Source organism: Lynx rufus, unplaced genomic scaffold (genome assembly GCF_022079265.1).
Source record: "Lynx rufus isolate CCGP_SWC_20201006 ecotype Redwood Valley unplaced genomic scaffold, mLynRuf1.p SCAF_7, whole genome shotgun sequence".
NCBI classification, from domain to species: Eukaryota; Metazoa; Chordata; class Mammalia; order Carnivora; family Felidae; genus Lynx; species Lynx rufus.
Genome location: NW_025814889.1, coordinates 104,194,788 through 104,214,319, shown reverse-complemented (window position 1 = coordinate 104,214,319; position 19,532 = coordinate 104,194,788). Strand labels below are relative to the sequence as shown.

The following is a 19,532-nucleotide window of genomic DNA, read 5'->3' as shown; positions in this document are numbered from 1 at the left end:
CAGGAGAGGATTTGAACATATTCTTAGAGTCTTGCTCACCTCTCCCTGTAAAATGAGTATTCTCCAGTACAATAACATATAAATATAAGGGATAAAAACTCAATTAGTTAACATACCTCTATTTTTTCCAATGTGCATCAAAAGAAAAGCAAAGTAACACATGTCAGTGAATTAAGTGAATTAAAGTTTGAACAATATGAATGCGTTTTAAGTAATTTCGATAGCATTTCCAAACAGCATATACAGAAAGTGTATGATATTACCTGCTCCAGAACTTCTTTGTAGGTAATAGTTGCTTTAGTATCAGTAACAGGACTGTCATAGATGATAGCAATCTTATCTCCTTGACCATTTTCAATATGACGATCAACGGCATTGTAACAAATGTTAAGCATTCCTTCCACAAACCTGAAAAATTGGAAGGTAAAGGTTAATAATTCTTTCCAAAATATATTGTTGCTTAACTAGGTTGTATATTTCTAGTTTGGCAGCGCTGCCCTTAAATTAGTGCTTCCCGTGGCACACATGCAATGCCAGGTAATATCTAGAAAGTAGACATTTAAGACGGTACAGAAGTGACATCTTTGTTTTCATATGTGTTTGCTTTTATGTGCACTAGAAAAAAAATATACCTCACACTTCAAGGCGACAGCTTTGTAGATTTTATTGCTTAGGACGGAACGACAGTATAGACACCAAAATAATCTACGTGAAATGGATGAAATGAATTGTATGTAAGTACAGTGCAGCCCACGGAAGCATTAGGCTGAGAGAACAAATGGCAGATGTATGACTGAGTTTGGGTAACTGCTGTAAACAGACCAGCTTACTGGAAAATTCAATTCTCCTTTAAAAGAGCTACACACACACGCGCACACACACACACACACACACACACACACACACATATTTGTTTCAATTAAGTGGGATGCCTCCAATTGCCCAAATGGATAAGCTCTATTCTGCATGTTTGAAATGCTCCATAATTTGAATAAAATATGGACATGCATATAACATTTTAATTAATTTTTTCAAAAACTTTTGCAATTTCGTACTTTTCATCTCCCAAATTATCAATGCCTTCCTCTGAAAACACAGGCAGCATGTAGATGGATGGAGATAACGTTTCGAAAAATATAGCTCATTTTTTTTCCAAAAGAAAAAGTTTTGCATTTGCCCCTTCTCTAGGAGGAGGGGATTAAACCAAAGCATATAAGGACAGTAATGGTCTATTTGTCCCAACATCAGGCTAGCAAATATCATAACAATGCAAAATAACAGGAAATAAAAACATTGAAGCAAGAAGGAAAAGTCCTGTCAGATAGCAGAACATCACCTTCAGGTCTTCACCCAAAAAGCCCTATGTGAAATGAGGCAGTGAATTAAAAGCAGCTATAGATATAGTGGCAGCATTAAGAAATAACACATAGAGAACGCAACAGGAGGAGGGATCACTTACTCAGGGTCAAATGACCCTATATACTTCAATAACCCGAATATGACTACCTGACAGCATAGCACAAGGAGCAGTTAATGTAAAGATTCTGAATCACCAAGTGTGAAAGATTCAATGTTTGTTCAAAAATACCGTCTCTTCCCCTTGCCCCACCTCCACGAGTGGAGAATACTTCTCTTGTTTGGGGCTCATGCAGGTGACTGTGCTTTGGCCAAAGAGCTGACATAAGTCAAGCAGAGGCGTGAAGGCACCTGTGCCTGCTCTCCTTCACCTCTACTTTCTCCAGAAGAGCCTCCTTCACCTCTACTTTCTCCAGAAGAGCCTCCAGGTGTCTGTGACTGTGCCTCCTCGGCCTAGTATCCAAAGCAAATATTTGCAGGTGGAGGAGAGCCCAAGAAGCAGGAAGTGTAGCCCAGTCAGATACATGTCTAGGAGCAACGTTTCCAGTCATCTGACCCCATGACAACCTAGAGATACATGGAAATAACTGCCGAATATGTTATGATTTGGACATTTGGTATGATGATTTGACATGCAGCATAATTGTGGCTTTAATTAGCTAACATGCCAAGAAAAAAGATAGTTTGCTCAATGTTTTGTATCAGAAAGAAGAAAAGATGTTTTATGGAACTTTCCCACAAGAATATTTATTTGTATTGTTTTTGTTTTTGTTTCTGAAAAGAACACGTTTCGGACACAGGGACTATTGGCTGGCTGGAATACTTCTTGATGTTGTTATTATTGTCCTTCTCTTTATCTACAACTTCTACTCTACCACTCTGTGTTCAACAGTTAATTACACTCATGACATTGCACAATAAAGAGGCCCTCTCAATACCAAAGATTGATGAAGGATTCACTTTATCATTTGCTGACTATTCTCCTACCTCTTCTTCCTTCTCAATATCTTTCACGGAGTCTACTTTCTCTGCCAGATCTTTGACAGTGATCCCTAAGGTTCCATATCCATCCCTTGGCTCACTCTGTATATACTCCCTGGGTGATCTTAATACTCATATGGCTTTAACTTCCATCCTCAGCTCCAGCCCTGGCCTCTTTTCTGAGCTCCATACTCTTATAGCCAACAGTCTGCTGGACATTGAAGGGAGTCCAGAATGAACCTCCCCAAAACATGCTACTTTGGAATGTAGGTTATTTTGGGTAGAAGACAATCAAGTACCAAGACTCAGGAAGACTTTTTAACCTCCCCTCTTTATTGTCTCTAAGAATTTAGATAGAGGGCCTAGTCCAAGGAAAGGCTTATCACTGAAGATAAATACAAAGAGTATGGGCTGGGCATGGTAGGGGTGGAGTGGGGAGTGGAGAGTACTTGGCAGGGCCTATTTGTTCAATTCCTCTCTGTATCCCGTGGCCTTTGCATGGCATGGCAAACGTTTGTTTACCAAACGCTTGCTCCTCCCATCTTCCTGTGAACTGTCTTCCTTCCCTTTGAAGCTCTAGGCCCCTACCCCCTTCTCCTTAGCTCAGGATGGCATATAAACCTCAACGGTCTGACTCTCTTCCAACCTCTCATGTCTGTGTGAGACTCCCATAGATCCAAAATTAATTTTTCTCCTATTAATTTCACTTTACGTCAATTTAATTAATAGATCAGCCAAAAGAACGACGAAGGATACAGGATTTCCTCTCCAACAACATCTATTTGGAAAGAATAACATGTCCAAAACAATAGTCATTTTCGCCCTATCTCAACCCATAGCCCCATGCCAAATGCAAACCCTCCCCTTCTCCTGTTTTCCATATTTCAAGGAACCACCTTGCACCCAAGGACCTGAATTAGAAACCCCACAGTCAGATTTGACCCCTCATTCTCTACATTCAGTTGGTACATGTAACATTACATTAGTCTCTGTAAATATTCAGTTCTCTCATTCACAACCTGGGTTAGAATTACTGCCTCCTAATTAATCCTCCTGCCCCAGGCCTTACCCTATCCTCTCAAGTCATCTCTCTATGCTATTAGAATGTTTTTCCTCAATAAGTCAAACTGAGAAAGACAAATTTCATGATTTCACTCAAATGCAGAATCTAAAAAGCAAAACAAATGAATAAATAAACAAACAAAAAGGAGAATCAGACCTATAAATATAGAGAACAAACTGATGGTTGCCAGAGGGAAGGAGGTGGGGGATGTGTGAAAGGGAGTGGGAGATACAGGCTTCCAGTTATGTAATGAAGTCACAAAGATGAAAAGCGCAGCCTAGGCAATGTAGGTAATGATACAATAGCATTTTACAACGACAGAAGGTAGTTCCACATGTAGTGAGTGAGCATAGTATAACGTATAAATTGAATCACTATGCCGTACACCTGAAACTAATGTAAATTGTGTGTCAACAATACTCAAATTTAAAAAAAAAAGTTTTTAAAGAATGTTTTTCCTCATAAATGTTCTCATACCAACTATTTGGTGCTCAAAGTCATTTACTACTGTTGCATGAAGTTCAGAATAAAAACTATGTATCTTTAGATGGCATTCAAAGCCCATTCATCTCAGCTTTATTTCTCCTCATCCAACTTCCCACACTCCAGCTCTAATGAATTATAAAATCTAGATTTCCTGAATCCGCTCAGCTGCGGATTCTTTCTGTGACTGTTCTCCACCTTTACCTTTACCTTTACTCCACCTTTACCTCCCCCAAGTAGTTCCAAAGCCCTATGCACACATCTCTACCATAGTACTTATCACATTGTATTAACAATTGGTCTACCTACTGATATATTTCCCTCATTATACTGAAATCTACCTTACAGCAGAGAAAATGCCTTATTCTCCTTATAGTCCTAGTGATGTCGGAGTGTGGGGCAAGCTGAGGGCAAAACACAGGCTAACAGCAACCTCCCCACCAAGTGGAATGTGTGATATTCCTCAGACACTCCTGGCTATACTCAAGAACAAAGGAAAGGGGTTTTAAATGCTTGCCATGGGAATGTGGGAAACTAAGGCAAATGAAAAATTAAATTCCCTTCCTGCCTACAGCCCATTGACAAGTCCTTGAAACTGGCAGAGTGACCTCCCTCTAGAAGCCCAGCTGCCTGGATGATGACACTTTTAGGAGCAAAAGAGAATCTTGGTTTAACATTATCCCAACCTTGAAGATCCTGTAAGTCTACTTGCTTTATCTCAACTGCCCCCAAGAAATATGCTGGCAATCGTACTCCAAGATTATGCCCCCCCAATATGCATCTGAAGGGTCTCATGACTGAGGTTTTACTAAACAGTAATAAATGGAATTTTGCTACCAACAGCTAGCCCCTCAAGGTCTTGGAAATCTTGCTTCCAAAATTCCTTAGAGACTTACTCTATCCCTGACCCCCCGTCTCCCAACCTGAGGGTAGAGAGCTGCTCTTCTGCCCAAGTGTCCTATCTCCATGCTTTAATAACATCACCTTTTGCATCAAAGACTTCTTCAAGAATTCTTTCTTGGCTGTTGGCTCCGGACCACCCCACCATCACCCAAAACTTCATCACTAGGATCTACTATAGAAGCTCTTCTGTATTTGGATGCAGCATATATTTGATAAATCAATGAATAAAAATATTAGTAGGTGTTCAAGAAACATTGGTTTTAGAATCCAGCTAGAGTAGTCAGGGTAGTTTTTACTAACTCATTTTAAAGTTGAGAGAACAGAGACTTAAAAAGAATAATTCCCAGGACATTTGGCAAGAAATTCAAGAATGCCACACTTGTAACCCAAATCTTTAGGCATCTAGACGTGTATCATAATTCACATCATATTAATTCACTCATTTATCAATTATTTATTTACTATCATCAAATTCACAGATTCTTTCCTCTGTGGTCTCCATTCTGCTATTGAGCCAATTCAGAGAATTTTTATTTTGGTAAATGTATTTTTCAGCTCTAAAATTTCCACTTGGTTCTTTTTTATATCTTTAATTTCTTTGCTGAAGCTTTCTATTTCTTTTATTGAGGCTTTTTTTAAATTTTTTTTTAACATTTTATTTATTTTTGAGACAGAGAGAGAGAGAGCATGAACAGGGGAGGGTCAGAGAAAGAGGGAGACACAGAATCCGAAACAGGCTCCAGGCTCTGAGCTGTCAGCACAGAGCCCGACGTGGGGCTCGAACCCACGGACCGCGAGATCATGACCCGAGCCAAAGTTGGACGCTCAACCAACTGAGCCACCCAGGCGCCCCTATTGAGGCTTTTAAAAAATATATTTTGTGTATGTTTATAATTATTTGTTGAAGTATTTTCATGATGGCTGCTTTAAAGTCCTTATCAGAGTGTTCCAATCTCTGTGTCATCTCAGTTTCGGCGAGTGATTTAGGGTTGTATCCTGGACATCGTGGGCATCTTACTGAGACTGTGGAGCTTATTTAAAGATTCTATTTAAATTCCAGACCTCCTCTAACACTGTGTCAATGGAGGAGAGGGACGTCTCATTACTCCCAGGTACAGGTATGTTAGTCCCTGTTCCCCTAATGGCCTCTTTTGACACTGGTGGGCGTGAGGGGTATCTCATTACTGCCGGACTAGGGTAAAAGTTCAGGATCCCACTAGGCTTCCATGACACTGGCTAAGAGCAGGGGAAATATGTACAAGTTTAGTATATAGGTTACTATACCCTAGGATTTCTTTTTGAAGGATACCCTTACAGAAGTTTTGAAAATTTTAAGGGCTCCCTTTAGGAGGGCAGAAAGGAAATTCAGAGGGAAGGGCCTGCAAACAGTGTTAAACAAGAAGTGCCGCAGGAGATGACAAATTGGCATGGCTCCAGAGGTGGTAAGAGTTAGTGCATATACCACTATAAACTGGCTCAATTAAAGATTGGTTTACTGTGGTTGACTGGACCAAGTGACCCGCAAGGGGCCTTCCGGCTCAAAGATTTGATTATTCCACTATGACAAGATTCTTATTTCATTTTAACTCAAATCATTTCAGTAAAGGTCAACTGAAAGCCTTCTATGTGATAGCTCCTCATTGTCCCTTGTAAATTCATGAGTAGGTTCCAAAGGGTTTGTCTCCCCAGATTATTAAAATAACTGATGCCCCCCTCTAGACAACTGAGAAAATAACTTTAGAGTATTTTCTCTTATTTTTTATATATGTAAATATTTTGTCTCTATGTTTAAGATTGCATTATGAGCTTTTCCCAAGAGCCTGAAAATTTAAAAAAAACAACAACACACATTTAATGACGGCATCATATTACATTCAATGGCTATTCAATAATAAAGTTAACTCTGTATTGTTGCAAATTGCCTTTCATAATATTGTCATTATTTTAAATGATCCTGAAATGATGTTTCTTACAGAGAAATATTGGTTACATTGTTTTTTTATTACATTTGCAGGCAAATGTCATTCCTACAATCAAACACATACATCAAATAATTAAATTCCTTCTGGAAATATTGAATCAATTTATATTACAATCAGCATTACCTGAAATTCCATTTTATCACACTCCTCCAAATACAGGTTATTCTCAATCTTCTTCAATTTGAGAATTGAAAAATAGTTTCAATTTTAGTTTCTCTGGTTACTGGTATTAAGTATAATGCCTTACCAAGTTTTAAAAGCACTTTATATAGAACATTAGACTTAAGTCTGACACTATTACAAATTATTTTCTCAATTTATTCACTAATTTTAATTCATGCCATTTCCTGATATAAAAATATTTTAAATTTGTTAGGGTGCCTGGGTGGGTCAGTTGGTGAAGCGTCCTACTGTTGATTTTGGCTCAGGTCATGATCTCATGGTTCATGCCATCAAACCCCATGTCAGATTCTGTGTTGACAGTGCAGGGTCTGCTTGGAATTCTCTCACTCTCTCTCTCTCTCTCTCTCTCTCTCCCCCTCCCTCCCTCCATCTCTCTCAAAATAAATAAACATTTTAAAACTATCTGAAATTTGCATATAGTCAAATACTCATCATTTTCCTTTACAATTTCTTTGTCTAAGAAACTTCATACTACTCTCTTCTGGTTTCAGTTTTTATATTGATCTTTGATATGAGCCAATAAATATTCATACATGTATAAAACTTGTAGGTAATACATGTTATACAGAATATATTATACATATGTATTGTAGGACAACTGTGCATGTATACATATTATGCACATGTACATAATATACGTGTGTGTGTATACACACATATTCAAAAGTTCTGGCTACAAAGAACCTTCAAATCACATAAGAGACATCTACACATAGATGTATCACATGACGTCTGTGTGTGTATGTGTGTGTTGATATATATATATGTATATATATATACATATATATATATATTAAATGATAGTACAATTATATTTATTTATCCTTAGTCAATTTTACAAGCATCAATGTTTGACTAATGCTTACTGTCCTCATTTTTTTATGATGCTTCATTCTTCCCATATGTATTATGCATACATACTCTCACACACACACACACACACACACATATATATATATATATATATATATATATATATCTCAGAGTCTCTGTCAAGGCTATGTAGTTTCTAGCTATAACTACTGGAATGTTCTGTCAGTAGAGTCTTGTGAATAGTTCTCTCTTTAAACTCAGTCAGCTTTAAGTTCTGTTGAAGAAAGAAAGGAAAAAAACCTCATATTCTATTCTACCCCATCTCTGCCCTGAATTCCTTCTGCAGAAAATTGAAAGAAATCTGAATGCACCCCACAGCTCACTCGAAAAACAGAAAAAAATATAAAACTGAAATGAAATTGATAGCAGCAGTGGAACCACTAGAAATGGAGTGACCACGAGATCACAGCAGTGGCAAATTTGGGGACTACATGAAGCAAACAGAAGCAGAATGACTGCTAAACCCAGAAGTCATGCCAAACAGGGCGGATGCGAGTGGACTCCTGACACAGAAAGATTATAATTAGTTAGATTAAAGAAAGAAAATAATGTGTAGAAAAATTATGTGACCATACTATAGAACACATTTATGGGGAAACTATCAACCCCAAGCAGGTAATTAAAAGGCTCGTTAAAAGGCTCTCAATAGAACTCTGAACTATTTCCAAGATCAGAGGCAAGTAGGAATAAAAAACAGGCCATAAATGTTTGGATGTTTTATTAACACATAAGCCACACCTACATACATGTCACACAAACTTTCACCAGCCCAGAGGCTAACTTTCTGAAACAAGTTTCTGCGTGAATGATCTAGGAGTAGGACAAGAACAAGGTTCTATATAATTTCCAGGAGGCCTAGGAACCCCACATACCATTGCCACCTGGAAATCCCCTCTTTCCTCTCAATCACAGTAAGAAGGATTTAAGTAACCAAAATCTACATTTACTGACACATGAACTAAGATCCTTACCTGGATTCTGAGATGTACTCCACTTAGCTACCTGAACCTGGCCACTCAGATGAGTGAGTGAGTGTGTGTGTGTGTGTGTGTGTGTGTGTAGGTGTTCATGTAGGTGTGTATGAACATATATATGAAAAAGAGGACAGCATAAAGCTGAGATGTGGGAAAGGCATATTGTCAACATAAATAACAAGGGGAAAGGCATATTTTTAACTTCAACAATATCTAAAGTGTACCTAAAAATCAATACAGAAAAAATTAAAAACCCAGTAGGTAAAGAATCTCAGCACACCATCCATAGAGGAAAAAAATGATAATGGTCAATAAGCAAAAAAAGATGATGCTCAGCTTCACTGACAATCAGGAAAATGAACATTAAAACAATAATAATATTCCATTTCTCCCCATTGGATTGATACAAAGATACAATACACAGTAGTGTTAACTCAGCCAAAGCAAGTTGCCTGTATATTTATCTCTGTGCTTGTAGAAAAGCACAAGAAGGTGGGGTGCCTGGATGACTCAGTTGATTAAGCATCCGACCTTAGCTCAGGTCATGAGCTCACGGTTCAGGGGCTTAAGCCCCACATCAGGCTCTGTGCTGAGAGCTCAGAGCCTGGAGCCTGCTTGGAGTTCTGTGTTTCCCTCTCTCTCTCAGCCCCTCCCCCACTCGCTGTCTGTCTGTCTCTCTCTCAAAAATAAACATAAAAAATTAAAAAAAAAATAAAATAAAAGCACAAGAAAGAGTCTAGAAAAATGTACAAGAGAGGTAAAGTTGGGTACAAGAAAAATTGAGGTGCAATACAGAAAAGAATAGTCTATATTTTTCTGTAATAAATACTTCTGTGTGATTTGATTTTTACCAATATTCTTTTATGTATTAAATATATTTTAATAAAAATATAAATTTTAATAGAAGATTGCTTGGCTCTTGGATTGACCGAATCATCAACTCTATATCATTATAACTGCCACTAATGAAAAAAAATAATTTAATTAATTAATTAAAACATCTCTTTTCGATTTTCTTCTGGTAAAAAGAAGTATTTCTTATACTTATGACAACATCTAAACTCAGTTTTAAAAAACTAAAACGGGCCATCAAATTTTGCTTTTCCTTTTTATTTATTTTTCTCACCAGAATCAACCTCAAGCAGATATATAGTAATACTAAGAATGGCTAGACAGAACCTTCAAATCGCATAGACAGATCTACTATAAATCTGTGTTCATCATTCTTGCTTGCTGCCCACTGTGATTTTGGTTGCCCTCATTCCAGGCGCTTGTAACACTGCACTAGAAATAAGGCACGGCCACGAAGTTTGCTGTGGCCCATGACGTGGCTACAGAAATAATGCAAGAAGTCTTTAAGATTCAGTGTGTGTTTTCACATTTCCTTCTCTGTGTCACAAGGACCAGTGACATTCCAAATGGTGACAGCACTGTCGATCTGTATTTTTTTAAGTTTATGTATTTATTTTGAGAGAGAGAAAGAGAGGGAGAGAGAGGGAGGGGCACAGAGGGAGAGAAAGAGGGAATCCCAAGCCATCTCCATGCTGTCAGCACACAGCCCAATATAGGGTTTGAACTCACGAACCACGAGATCATGTCCTGGGCTGAAATCAAGAGCCAGATGCTCAACTGACTGAGCCACCCAGGTGTCCCCAACCTGTATTCTTGAGTGAACACGGATGATATGAAACAAACTTGCTGCGTAATCAAAGATACATTTACATGAGTGAGATACACCTGGGCTATTTTAAACTAGGGTTATTTGAAAGCTGTTTACTCCTGCAGCACAGCCTAGTCTATTCCAACTGAGAGAAAAGTCCCCAGACCCATCTATTTTGGTAAATTTAAACAAACTTTAAAATTGTCATGTTTTACAATTTTAGAGGCAGAGGGATACATTCCAGGGCAAAAGAAATGAGTGTAATCTCAGCTGGTATAATTATGTAGTCACTATAGAATTGTTAGATGTCCCTGAAAAGAAGTCAAGGTGCACCATCATCTGTGTCTGAGCTCAGAGAGGTGGAGCTGAGAGGCTTCAGAAGGAGCTCCTTTAAGAAGAAAGCTCTTGGGGCGCCTGGGTGGCTCAGTTGGTTAAGTATCAGACTCTTGATTTTGGCTCAGGCCATGATCCCAGGGTCGTGGGATCAAGCCCTGCACTGAGCTCTGCAATGACAGCACAGAGTCTGTTTGGAATTCTCTCTCTCTCTGCCCTCTCCCCCACTCACTCTCTCTGTCTCTCAAAAATAAATAAACGTTTAAAAAAAAGAAGAAAGCTCTTGAAATTCTTTTGAGGCTTCTTCTTATGCATAATTTTCTATTTTCCCTTGCCTTTTCCTCATTAACCCTGCTAGTTTACATCCAGAATAAAAACTTTGACTCAGTTCTTTGGAGGGAAGCTTGTTTGAATTTGACTTCTTCTTTAGAAGAACTAAAGACTAAAATGTTCCTCTCAATTTCACCACTCCCTCCTATTTCAAGAACAAAACTTATTGTACTTTCAATAGTGTGGACTATGAAACTCTTTCACAAACTGCCATATTTCAATCTGCACGAAATAGTTATTGACATGAGTATATTTGGTAGTTGCAATGTTGCAACCCTCTCTGTAGTCCCAGCTAGTGATTTCTGTACTAGACATACATTTTCTACTAAATAACTGGAAAGCCCAACATATAATTTACCTTCTGATATGAGCTCCTTTCCCTGGATCATATTACAATGTCCTTCCTGGATGATCTCCTATTTGGGTTTTTATTTTGGCACAATTTCAGAAAAAAAAATTCAAGTTCTTTTTCAAAAGTTAAATAAATCTAAGGATAACATACTGAAAAGAATTTGAGGGTAATGGATATATTTGGTTATCTACCTACTAAAATACTAAATCTATATTAGGAATGTGTAACATTTATAAGAAATAATTTATTATATTATAGGCAGATTTTGGCAGATTATAACCTCCAATATTAACTATCAATAATTATTTCCTCAGGGCTCCTCAGTGGCTCAGTCAGTTAAGCATCTGACTTCGGCTCAGGTCATGATCTTGCAATTTGTGAGTTAGAGCCCCACGTTGGACTCTGTGCTGATGGCTCAGAGCCTGGATCCCGCTTCAGATTCTGTGTCTCTCTCTCTGTCCCTCCTCTGCTCATGTTCTCTGTCTCTCTCTCAAGATAAATAAATAAAAACATTAACTTTTTTTAAATAACGATTTTCTCTTCAAATGTTTTTTTTTTTTTAGCCAACAAATTTAACAATAATTTGTTGTTGGTTCGACCTGAAACTGTTAAGAAAAGGCAAAAAATATAATTGGGAACATGTCCACCATTCTGATTTACAGAACATACTGATTTACAGGCATACTGATTTACAATAACTATAATAAGAAGCAAAATGTGGCCAACTTCCTGGCAGAGGTAGAAACAAAGTGTGATGAAAGCACAGTAAAAAAGAGATTAATTCTGGCTAGGGGAATGTGGTTAGGAACTGGTGATGTTGCAAGGAATGTAGTCTAGTTATAAAGGTCTGAGCCTTGAGGTCAAAAGACCAGAGCTCAAATCTCGGGCATGTCATGTAATAGTTGCAGGCCTGCAGGCAAATTAACATGCCTAGGTATTTCTTCCTCCATCTATAAAACCAGGAAAACAAAACAAAGAAAACCCAACAACATAGCACTTACTCTATACCAAGACAACACTATGAACATTTAACACACATTCATTCAATTTTCATAATGACTCAATGTAGACACCAATATCGTCTTCATCTTACAGATGAGGAAACTGAGGTATGGAGAGGTTAAGTGGCCTAGTCGAGGTCCACACTGGTGTGTTACAGGCTTGGACTGGATGTCAAGCAGTCAGGCTCCAAGTCACAACCTCTTATTCTGCACTGAGGAGTTAATACGAAAGTACTCTACACTCTCCACAAACATGCTTTCATACACATTTCCTTGACTCCTTTCAATAACCCTATTAGGCAATTACTATCATTATACACATTTACAAATGGGGAAACTGGATTAGATAAGTTACGAAAGCACAGTTTTGTGGCAATGGGTATGATTGGGGCTGAAGCAGGACATAAGGGGAGGGCGACTGTTTCAAGACTTTTTTGCAGTAATAATGTTGTGGTGATAGAGATGGAAGGAAGGGAAGGGTTTGAGAAATACATAAGACTGAAAAAAGAATTTTAGAGAAAAAGAGGAAAGAGAATGAAAAGAATGCATATCAAAGAAACTGGGGCTCAAGGGGAGTCAGCAAACTATAGTCACATGCCAAATCTGGCCCACAATCTATGTGAATAAAGTTTTATTGAAACACAACCACACTCCATTGTTTCTGTATTCTCTGTGGCTGCTTTTGCTCGATAATAGCAAGATTGAGTGCTTGCAACAGAATCTATCTGGCCCGCAAAACCAAAAATACTTACCATTGGACCTGTTAAAAACTTTGCCAGTCTTGTCTCTAATGAGGCCTTGTACAACAGAAATTTCTGTGATGATGGAAGTTTTCTGTACCTTCACTGTTCAATTGCATAGCCACAGGTAGCTGGCTAAATTTAAATTTTAATTAATTAAAAGTAAATGCAATTCAAAATTTAGTTCTTCAGTCACACTAGCCACCTTTCAAGTGCTCAGTTAGCCACACTTGGCTAATGTTACTGCAGGACTGAATTTTAATCTTAATTCAAATTAAACTTAAATTAAAATAGCCACATGTGGCTACCAACTTTCCTGTTGGACACTGCACTTGTAGGGAATTTGGAGGAGGCATAGGTGGTCCCCAGAGTCAAATACTGAAGGGAGATCAAATGAGGTAGGACTTCAAGTCAATCCATTGAATTAAGGAACAAACAGGTACTGGTGATCTTGGGGACAGCAGTTTGCATACAGTGATGAGGATTGAGGCCCCCTGCAGTGGATATAAGGGGTATAAGGGAAAAGGATATGTAGGGGTATAAGGGAGAGAAAAGCCTGGAGTATAGACAATGTGGCTGAGAAGTGAGGATATCAAGAGAAGGGGGATGCTCTGACATCTCTTTGGGCTTGTGCAAATCTTTCAACTGGCTTTTATCTAAAAGGGTGAAAAGTGAAGGCAGTTGAGGGGAGGCAGCATTGAAAATTAATGGAAATATGATTCTTTAATGGCAATGGCAAGTGGAACATGTGCAAAAAGTAGGCAAAGTTCAGGTTCTGTTTTAGAAGTGCATTAATGCCGCTGAAATAGGAGATGTGTGTTCAGCGTGGAGCATAACCTGAACTAAAGCAACGAAGATGAGAGTAAGCCTTATCTTAAAAGCCTGGAATGCCTAGTTAAGGAAGGGCAGGCCATTAAAGGGTTCAGAGCTGGAGAATGCTGTGCTTAGAAATGGATTTCAGGTCAGTCTTGAGACGCAAAGGAGGAAATGGAATTGGTTAGGATCTATACTGACTAGCCAAGAAAGGCACAGTAAGTAATGAAAACTTGGGGGAAGAGGAACTATTATAGAAACAAATTAAAAAGGAACTAGAAGTAGGGGAAGAGTGACATCAAAGAAAATTGAGGGGTTTTTTCCCCCATCTCTGGATGCCAAGTTTATGTGGTCTTTAAGGGAGACCTGGAATAAGAAGAAAAAGAAACAGTTTTGAAGTATGAAAAGGAATCACCAGTATGCCAGGTTCTGCATCTGGAAATTTATATGCATCAAATCATTTAATCCACACACTATCCCTTGAGGAAGACACTGTTATTCCCATGTTATAGATGAGAAATGAGCCTCAGAGAGGTCAAATAACTCCCCAGAATTATAAAACTAACACATGGCAGACTGTAGCCCAGTGCTTTCTGCCTCTAAGGAAAATGTGATGAGTTTCCAATTTTACATGTCTGTCTGCTTATTTGAGTAATTCGTGAACCTTCACGAGAAGCTGTTTCCTGTGCGCAGAGACCACATGCTAGCTCATTAATGGCACACAGCAAATGCTCAATAATTATTTTTAAGTAAATGCCTGCAAGTGTGAATGAACGTGAATCGAAATAGTACTCTTCTGACACATTAACACAAATAAGAAAAAGAGTCTCATGAGGTAAACGCTCAGTAAAAACAATGACAAGCTCCAAAGACTACTATTGCACACAAACAGACAAGGCTTTAAGCATTTTGAAGAGGGCATCACATTGCTTTCTTCACACAGGGACATCTCATCTAAATTACAGATACTTGGCCTTGAGCAGTATCAACTGACTGTTCCAGGAAACCCTCCAAATTGGGTAACTGCCTACTTGGGGCAGCATAATAACCTTACGTTAATTTAACCACTAGGGATATTGTTTTTGTAAACGTACTTGGAAAGCACATCTCTCTATAGGACAATTATTTTAACAGAAAAACCTAACACAAAGAGAGCGACATTCTTTAGCCCTACCAATCCTTTATACATGAGTACGTGTGTGCAGAACCTGGCCCCATCCACCAGCCCTAGCCACAGACTGTCCCATCCTCAACATGAAAGGACAGCCCAGGCATCTACATCTCTGCCAGATCATCTCGGATTAAAACTGAGTGAATTGCCAAAGGTGAGAAATGCAGCCAACAGGAAAAAAGAATAGAAAGAACGACTTTCAAGAAATCAATACCTGTTATCTGAACTGGATCCACACTGTCAATGAAGAGAAAAGGCATGAATGAAGGATTTTAAAGATCCACAGACTGTGAGTCATGTCCGACAGTTAAATTCAAAGCTGAAAGTAAAGACACCATTTTGCCTTGTTTGCCTCATTTTTATTCTAGAGGAAATGCAGGAAAGACAGGGTTTAAGCAAACAGAAATAGGATTCAGTTTAATATAAAAAATAAAAGAGAAAAGTATAATGAATTAAATTAACATTAAAGGTCAAATGTTAAAGATACAATCGAAATACATTTGAATTTCAAAGCACAAATCTATTAAGATTGAAATATAATCATAAATGAATATAAACTTAAAAGAACATTTTAAAGGAAAATAAACTGCATCATTCTGCCCTCTTCAAGACGGTATTTAGCATACTCTTAGGAGCAGAGGTCCTCAATCAACCAACTAAGAAACAAGCCATGATGAGCTCATAAGGAACTAAACTCCAAACTGGGGCAGGTTCCTAGAAAACCAGACTTACAGATCAGGGTGCTCAAAAGGTCTCCCAGAAGGTAACCCTGGAACCTCAAAACTATCCAGAGAACCAGGAAGGGACAGAAGAGAAGGTACACCTCCAATGTCAATCAGTATTGGTTGAAGGGAAGAAAAAGAGCTCTCAGAATTTAATACTGATAACAATGATGAAGTGATGAAGAAAGAACAAAAAAAAAAAAAAAAAGGGAAGAGGGGAGGAAAGGAGAAGAGAGATAGTGGCCCCAGGACCACGCAGGGGAGAAGGAAGCTAATTTGTTAATATGGTGTTACTTTACTCTGGTTAAGGAGAAATAGGAAGTGAGGCGAGAAATAGGTAAGGATTGAAACTAATGTGCTCTAACCATGAGAACGTTAGGACTGTATATTTTTTCCTATTTTCACATTGCATTTTCATCTTAGCTATCCATTTCTTTCTCTTTAAGACTATAACTCATGTAGAATTACACACCACAATGTTCTGATGAAACTCTCCTCTACAGCTGAGGCTCCCAGAACGCAGACACCACGTTCATTAACTCATTCTGCACAACACTTAGCTCATGTCCACAGAGAGATGTTTAATACAAGCTCTTATTAAAGAGGAGGAATACAATCAGTCATCTTAGAATGTCTGAAAAGAGCTTTTTCTTCCCACTGAGCTACATAAATTATTCTGAGATTGTTTCTACAAAGATTGTGTAGTTGGCAGAGCTACAAGGGGGCATCAATTTTGTTTTCCTGCTTAAAACAAAAAGATTTAAAGGAAATGTGATACAACATTAAGATTTTACAAAGCCCGGTGTTCGATGTCCACTAGATTATCTTTATTTATTCTTCAGATATTTCATAAGGAAGAAGGTTGTGATACCTTATTCACAGTATTAATGTTTTTGAACAAAAAATTTGACTCTATATTAGAAAGGGTATAATATCTCTTTGATCTAGAAATCTAAGAATTCATCAGCAAGAAGAAAGGAAAGAAAGAAGCAGAGAAAGACAGAGACAGAGAAATCTTCAGAATGCTGTATCCGAAGATGTAAGTATATCTGCCTGTTTATAATAACAATAAAGAGAAACAACCTAAATTTCAGCATGAAGGGATTGTGAAATAAATAACATTCATCCAATATGTTAAAACATTCTGCAAACATTTAAAAATCACTGAATAGAAGAATAGAAGAATGGAAAACATATAGCTTATTGCAGTAGAAAAAAGACCTGTCAATAGTATGGATAGTATAATTCCATTTTTCTGTAAGAACAAAAATAGAGACCTAGAGTGTCAAACAGTCTTACAGACATATACAGACATATAGACAAAAGCAAAACACATACACAATAAATATGTGTGCCTGCAAACACTGGTGAATCTGATTAGTGTTTATTAGTTTAGTTCATTGTACTGTGCCAATGTAGATTTTGGTTTTGATAATATAATAGTTTTGGTTTTGATAATATACTAGTTGTGTAAGACATCACCATTAGGAAAGGCTGAGGGAGAGGCACAAACAAATCTCTTTGCACTATTATTGTACCTTCTTGTGAGTCTACAATCATTACAAAATAAAAATTTTAGATGAAATAAAAAGGCTGAAGGAAAATATGCAAAATATGCCAAGATATACACTGAGAATGTATTGAGATATTGAACTATACAGCCTATTTTCCATCTATTTCAGCTTTCCTGAGTTTACCCAATTAGAGTTTAAAGAACTACTGCTTCTTTATGGGGAAAAAAAGCATAAACCTAAATTTTAATCAAGTTTTTTTTAATGTTTATTTATTTTTGAGAGAGACAGAAATAGAGCATCAGCAGGGGAGGGGCAGAGAGAGAGGGAGAAACAGAATCTGAAGCAGGCTCCAGGCCCTGAGCTGTCAGCACAGAGCCCAATGTGGGGCTCGAACCCACAGACCACAAAATCATGATCTGAGTCAAAGTCGGACGCCCAACTGACTGAGCCACACAGGTGCCCCTAATTAAAATTATTTTCAATAAAGCAATGTCACTGAAGAGGCCATGTCAATTCAAACCTAGGTCTCAAACCTAGGCCTTGTAATCATAAAACCTCTGCTCTCTTAATTAAACCCTACTATGTCCCATCCAACTTCCCACCTTCATTCATCACCGTAACAACCTTACACTCAGATACAAGCATGCATGCTATGGACATATCTACAAAGATCATTTAATTTGACTAGATACTATTGAACATAACTTAAAATTTTTATTATGCCTTTTTCCCTAGCCTTATCCTCAAAATAATCTGGGAACAATATCACAAACTGTATCTTTGCTTTATCCTTGTCAATGTCCCCAATATCTACATATGTATTATATTCATAAATAAAACATTTCCCATTAACATTTCCATAATATGAAACTTGAATACAGTGCAGTTTACTCAATTATCCAAGAGTTCATCGTCTAGCTGGTTCTAAGCCCATTATTTCCCTTTATTTTCTTTGTTGTTACTTGTCTTCTCCTCACTTTCCTGTGTATTAGCACCTCTAGCAGAAAATGAGAGATTGTACAAATGGATAAAATTTTAAATGGCTGATTCTCTTATCTATGAAAAGATTCATTAGTTAGAAAATGGCTTCTGTTGACCAAAATGTGAGGTTCTATAATCTAGCTATTCACACCTCAACAGTCAAAGGTAATTCAGGGTAGAGTCAATTGTCAAATAAAACAAATTTTATTAGCCATATTTTCAAAAATTCTAACTAGATAGTACATAGCACTCATAATTACTCTTTTTAAACAGGAAAATGAAAGCTATCTCATTGCATGCAAACACACTTTTTTCCTTTGATGTATGGAATTGCCCTTCAAAGTTACAATCTATCTGGAATCTCATTCAGTATCTGGAATAGCTCCTGGATTGTAGAAGGCATTTAATAAATGTTCAATGAATGAACAAGAGAAAGAAAGAATGAATGAAGGAACAAATGAGTTGGTGAATAAATAAATTCTAGAGCCAAAAATACTCCACTCTTATAAATATAGTAGGACCACAAACATATAGGTGTGTATATATGTATATATGTGCCTGGCTTGTTTTTAAATCTGAAACACTGGTATTATGAGGATAAAATAGGATTAACTGGAGAGGAATTATGTTACAGTGAGATGCTGACACACTCCAGAGTCTAACACATCTGGTTTTTCATCCCAGATCTGCCACCTGCATGCCAAGTAAACATGAACAAGGTACTTAATCTTCCCTAAATTCTTCTTTCAGAACGTATGTGCTTGAGAAATTAAATAACTATGGTAACGATGCATTGTTATCATTACTGTAATAATATATTATGTATTCTGTAACACTTTACCACTCACTCACAAACTCACACACACACGTGTGTGCACACTTACTCATACAAATACACACATATAGAGTAAAATCATCTTCTAGGATTTAAGCAATTTTGATTTAAGAGTATTATTATTTCCATCAGATACAGACTTTGAAATAACTAGATATGTAATTAAAAAAAGGAAAATCTTCCTAATTAAAGATATTTTTTACTGATTATAAATTTAAAAATTACATTTTTTATAAGTTAATTAAACCTAGATAAGAGAAAATGTCATCAAATTAGATCGAC

At 37.5% G+C, this 19,532-nt stretch overlaps 1 protein-coding gene across 1 annotated transcript in view; it reads right to left on the bottom strand.

Moving 5' to 3' along the window:
- Window positions 1-19,532, bottom strand: part of ACSS3 (acyl-CoA synthetase short chain family member 3) — a 153,590-nt gene that overhangs the window by 118,437 nt on the left and 15,621 nt on the right. Inside the window, exon 2 of the mRNA XM_047066850.1 lies at window positions 264-408. Within this exon, the coding sequence (XP_046922806.1) occupies window positions 264-408 (145 nt within the window). The remainder of the gene's footprint in view (window positions 1-263; window positions 409-19,532) is intronic.